This window comes from Bremia lactucae, linkage group LG4, assembly GCF_004359215.1.
Source record: "Bremia lactucae strain SF5 linkage group LG4, whole genome shotgun sequence".
Classification (NCBI taxonomy): domain Eukaryota; phylum Oomycota; class Peronosporomycetes; order Peronosporales; family Peronosporaceae; genus Bremia; species Bremia lactucae.
Genome location: NC_090613.1, coordinates 117,668 through 123,467, shown reverse-complemented (window position 1 = coordinate 123,467; position 5,800 = coordinate 117,668). Strand labels below are relative to the sequence as shown.

The following is a 5,800-nucleotide window of genomic DNA, read 5'->3' as shown; positions in this document are numbered from 1 at the left end:
TCACCCCGCATGAATTGTTCCTTCATGCGATGGAATTTAAAATGATGGATCTGACCAATCAAAAACATTTTAAAAATTAAGTGGTCATTTAGCGACCACTCCATCTAATGACATTCAGAGTGATTGTCGTTTAAGGGAGGGGTGATGTAACGGGGTGTATCGTTACATGAAATTAACACTTAAAGGTTGTTAATTAATATATTATCTAAAAGGTAGATAATATTTGGAGGATATTACTTTATAGTAATGGTCAGAATTCTTATCCATAAATTGGTATAGACCATTATATCTATTTATTCCGCAGACTAATCAGCTGTAGATGTAAACAAAAGAGAGATACAGATAAGATACGATAAGAATTCAATTGCATGTTTAGTATTAGATTATAATTAAGTTAGCATTCACAAGATAGATAGAAGAGAAACTTAATTATATTAATACAGTTTTCATTTAACCCTCTTTAAGCTAGTTACCTTAAAGAGAAGTCTTCCTTTGCACGTACTAGTGTACGTGAAATAACGTAAGGCACAACTCGAAACTGAAGCAGTGCGAAGTGGACTTGTACTGAAGCAGTACAAGTCGTAGTGCCCCGTTACAGTCAACCGTAACACTGAAATATTGGCTAGACCTTTTTTCGTTCTGTGGCACAAATGCCGAACGTAACTGGTCTTTGCTCTTAAGCATGGCGAAATCGAAGCGAAGCTCCGTTCCAAACGAACATCAGCCGCATCCGTAGACTCTCTGATATTCCAAATATTACGAAGGCGGCGGGCCCGGTGGACCCAGTTCCCAAATGAGACTTCGTTTTCACTCCTAGTTTCGTTTGGAAACAATACAGTCGAAATTTCCCTCATGGAGGCCACCGAAGCCCCACGGGCTTGATCTCGTAAACGCGTCAGTTTCTGACTTCGAGTCACTACCTTTGGCGTAAGGTATCGCTCATGAAGAGCGTCGCGAGCAGCGATCTCCTTTGGCGTCCTCGCCGGGTCACCGGAGATCCTGATGGCCAGCTATGACCCGCTATCTCTTTGAGACGCTCGTCAGCACTAAGCGGAGTGAATGTATATTCACTATGAGCTTAGCTTTTGCTAGCTCGGCAGCTAGACAACGAGCTTGTTCCTCTATGAAGATTGCTTGCTCTTGCTCTTCATCGAGCGTATTCGTATGATGTTGGACTCAGGGTCCCGTGTCCTGCTCAATGCAGTTAAGACATTAGCGGCACCACGTTCTGGAAACGGATTCGGGGCCCGCCGACGTACATCCGGAGGAGAAGGCGTGAGAGAACGACGCTTTTTTTCCTCCTCCTCTGATAGAGACTGACATTCAAGTCCACCATTCCCTCATCGTCGAGGAAGGTGCTAAGAGTCTGTGACTCACGCTTGATTGTCATGAGACAAAGGAAAGAAAAACACAACCGAACGGTTAGCTGTTTAGGTTCCAACCTCAAAAAGGAAATAAGGCGAATGTTGTCACTCGGTCTCAACAGTCTGATGGGGGAGGGTGTAATGGGGCACACATCGGTTGGAGAACCGTTGTTATGGTACATTTACTTTATGGATAAAAAATTCCACTTTATCCTATTCTAAGATAGTTAATTACTTATATCCCATTTATCATGGGTAACAAATGTGTTCGCCGCCAGATTTATATCTTTTTTTTAATTAGCTAGAAATTAAGTTTTAGATTGAATAATTAAATAAAGTGCAGTTCCCCTTTTGATCTATACGCGTTAAGTGAATTCCTAAGGCTTGCGTTTGAGCTGTAAGAGATAGAAGCCTTTCTAAGGTATGTCCTCTTGGGCACTAGTTGCCACTTGGTTCTCCGAACCCCTGAATTCCTTGAACTGGATTCCTTAAGCTTCAATAGCGTGTACGAATCCCTGATTTGCTAAACTTATTAGTTCAATAAACTAAGCGACTCTTTGAATCTGAAAGTCTTCCTCTGACTTTAGGAGTGAGGTAGCTCCGCTTCATATTGCCACTTGGACATGCGAAAATCTGTCGTCTACTCACCGCAGGAGTTTGGCTCGCAGAGCCTGCAGGCTTTCATTTTTGTAAGCGACTTTTAAGATGAAAAATGTAAGCATCAATTGAGATTGCTTTCACTCCATGGAGTAGACTAAAAAGAATAATTGTAGCGATATTTATTGCACCGAGTTATGATTATGAGAGACCCTCAGGTGCTATATTTAGTAAATCCTCTCAATCTAATTAATTGACTTTAATGCATTAAGGAGTCGACCCTTCCGTCTCAAACTCCATCGTGCTTGTGTGTAATGTTGACAAACGTCCTCTTCAATTTATTCGACAATTGATCGCGCCTGCCCGCAAATGCGCACGCATTATAAAGCATATAAACGCCAAGTGCCTTCTGAGAAGGTTGTCCCGGATGTGTCCCAGAAACAATAATTGAAATTTGTGACATCGTGATAAAAAAAAACTTGCATTTATTGTTCAAATAAGACTGCATCTCACGCAATAGACAATGTTAGTTATTCGACAATGAATTTTACTTTTTCACTGGAGTGGCTACTATGTCGCTCATGGCATCATCGTGGGTTGTGCTAAAATTTGGCGGCACGAGTGTGTCAACTGCAGGTCGCTGGCGCTGCATCTGTGACCAGATACGCTCACACCTTGAGTCTCCATCGTCCCCACGCGTCTGGGTCACCATCTCCGCTCTATCTCAGGTCACCAACAAGCTTACACGAGCGCTGGCGCTGGCCAGTGAACGAGGCAGTAGCCACTCGGAGCTTTTGACAGACATTGTAGTACAGCACTTTTCGCTCGCGTACGATGTCGGCCTCCTTCCGGCACTCGAGGGTATGGAAAGCAGTGTGGAGTTGCATGATCGATGGCAGCAGCTGTGGCTGGATAGCGTTTTAAGCCACGGTGAAGACGGGTCGTCGTTCTCCACGTCACCCATTGATCCACTGCTGCCCACATCGCTGCACCCATTACTACAAGAGCTCAAAAACCTCGGTCGCGTATTACAAGGCATTAAACTCACCGAAGAGGCCTCGGCAGGGATCCAAGCGCGCGTTTTGGCGTTTGGAGAGCTACTATCAACGTATCTCGGTCACTGTATACTATATCATTACGGACTTACAGACGTCGAATTCGTGGATGCTCGCACGTTGCTGGTGAGCGACCCAATAAGTGCCAAGTCGGACGAGGAAAAGTATCTTCAGGCCGATGTCCATCCTCGATTGGACCGAGAAGCGGCCGAAATTGCTGCCAATGACAAGCGTGTGGTTCTCACTCAAGGATTTATTGCTAGCACAAGCACTGGTGCCACGTGTGTGCTTGGTCGAGGTGGTAGTGATACGTCAGGGTCGCTCTTTGCCTCATTATTAGGCGCCCTCAAATACGAAATATGGACGGATGTACACGGCATGTTTACGACGGATCCTCGCTTTGTACCTCACGCACGTCTGATTAAACATCTGGACTATCGTGAGGCTCAAGAATTGGCTGCTATGGGTGCCAAGGTTTTGCATCCTCGTTGTATTGTACCCGCCCAGTGGGGTCGTGTACCCCTCGAGATCCGCAACACAAACGACCCGCATGGGGAAAAGACGGTCATTTATCCGACGAGTGATGCAGACAGTATGCAGCACGGTAGTCCTAAGATTCTCGCAGTGGTTAAGCGTCAGAACATGACCACATTGAGTATCACGGCCTTCGACATGTGTGGCACGTCAGGATTTCTCGCCAAGGTCTTTGCTCCCTTTGAGGCGTGCGGCATTTCCGTCGACCTCATCGCAACGTCGCAATTTTCCGTGACTGTGACATTGGACCACATTCCTGGTGGCGTCCAAGGGATACCGTTCAAGCAGCTGTTGAAAGCGCTGACTGAGCACTCGAAAGTGCGCGTATTTGAAGACTGCTCAGTGGTTTCGATTGTTGGTCGCAGACTGCGGAAAGCCTTGGCAGAACTTGGTTGTGTATTCAGCGTGCTCGAGAATTACGACGTGCTGCTATTGAGTGAATCCGCCGAAGATCTGAATTTGTCTTTTGTACTTCAGCAAAAAGAGGCAGATGAGGTGGTCGCTCAGATGCACAGCTTTTTCTTTCCGGAAGATACTCACGTGTCTTCAACAATCGCAGCGACTGCGTATCCAAAAGGGCTACTGACCGGAGATCTCCCGCCTTTGCCTCCTCACTCAATGACTCAGACAAGTGCTTCTATGCCTCGTGGTCACTCTGCTTTTCAGTCGGCGGCAATCCGCCGATCCCCTTCGCGCGACTTGCTATTTGGCCCAACGTGGCAGTCTTTGCTCGATAAAGCATAGTATCAAGTCAAGTTGACCACCCTCATCATAGTGTCTGAATGCATTTCATTAAGAGAGTATTAATCGATAGAGTTACATTTGCAATGCAATAATTGATAGACAGCTGTTCATTTCGCAAATTCATGCGTCAATATCACTCTTGTCGACGAGACACTCCTCTTGAACTCTAAAAAGAATAATCGCCTTAGCTCAGTATTTAAAAATTGTCTATACGGCATAGACTGCATAGGTTCGTTAAGCCTCAAGAAAATATTACAAAAAATCGCTCACTCGTCCTAAGCGACTCTAACACTTGGCGTGCTGTCCACTGGCTTGCCTGAGCAGTTGATAATACAATATTACTGTTGCTGGGCCGTATTCAATTGTATTAAAGATGTTCTTTGAAGTGCCTGATGAGCAGTTGTAAATAGATTGGAAAAATCAATGCCCTAGCAGAAGAGACGTTACCAAGGGTATTTAACAATGCTACTCTATGTCTTATAAAATACCTGTGAATCAATGTAATTTACAACTCAGTCTCGTAGGCTTAAATGTATGATCTTAAGAAACGATTTCTATCCTAAAACAAGTTTAGCCATCGACTAAGTCAAGTGATTTGTACTCGCAAAACATACCATATTGTTTTGAAGATCAACCATTTTATAAGTTGGTGCTACTGTGATGCATTGAGCTTAACTTGACGATGCTCAATTCACGACTTACCGTTCGGCTTCTTGACACAATTTTAGTGTCGGATGGGGAGCTGTAACGGGGTGTATCGTTACATGAAAAAAACACTTAAAGGTTGTTAATTAATATATTATCTAAACGGTAGATAATGTTTGGAGGATATTACTTTAAATAGTAATGCTCAGAATTCTTAGCCATAAACAGGTATAGGCCATTACATCTAATTATCCCGCAGACTAATCAGCTGTAAACGTAAACAAAGAGAGAGACAGATAAGATTTTGATTGCATGTTTAGTATTAGTTTATAATTAAGTTAGTATTAACAGATAGAAAGAAGAGATACTTAATTATATTAATACAGTTTTCATTTAACCCTCTTTAAGCAAGTTGTCTTAAAAAGAGAAGCCTTCCTCTGCACGTACTAGTGTACGTGAAATAACGTAAGGCACCACTCGCAACTGAAGCAGTGCGAGGTGGACTTGAACTGAAACAGTACAAGTCGCAGTGCCCCGTTACACCTGGTAGCACTTTGTAGTCCGTCCAAGGACCACATTTCCCACATTTAACATGGACATGTTAGATGGTAGTGGGAATACGCATCACGTTTCCCCTGAAAGCTACTCCTTTCTAAGTGATATAGAAAGGAGTGCGGTCGAACGAATGAGTTCGACCGCAGGAAACGATGCAATCTTGGCAATGCTGTCCAATTATGACAGAGTCCGACGTTGTTGTGAAATCGCAACAGCAAGGCGGACCGCCACAAAATGGACGGGGTCAGTAGGGGCGCAACGCCCTACTGATCCAGCAACCTCAAGAGAATTTGCAAATCTCTTGAC

General features: G+C 44.2%; 1 protein-coding gene across 1 annotated transcript; it reads left to right on the top strand.

The window, feature by feature from the left end:
* Positions 1 to 2,533: 2,533 nt before the first annotated feature.
* Positions 2,534 to 4,294, top strand: CCR75_007688 (uncharacterized protein; the record flags this gene model as incomplete). The annotated part of the gene is made up of 1 exon (XM_067965746.1): positions 2,534 to 4,294. The coding sequence occupies one exon, from the start codon at positions 2,534 to 2,536 to the stop codon at positions 4,292 to 4,294; it is 1,761 nt and encodes a 586-aa protein (XP_067819935.1).
* Positions 4,295 to 5,800: the final 1,506 nt, after the last annotated feature.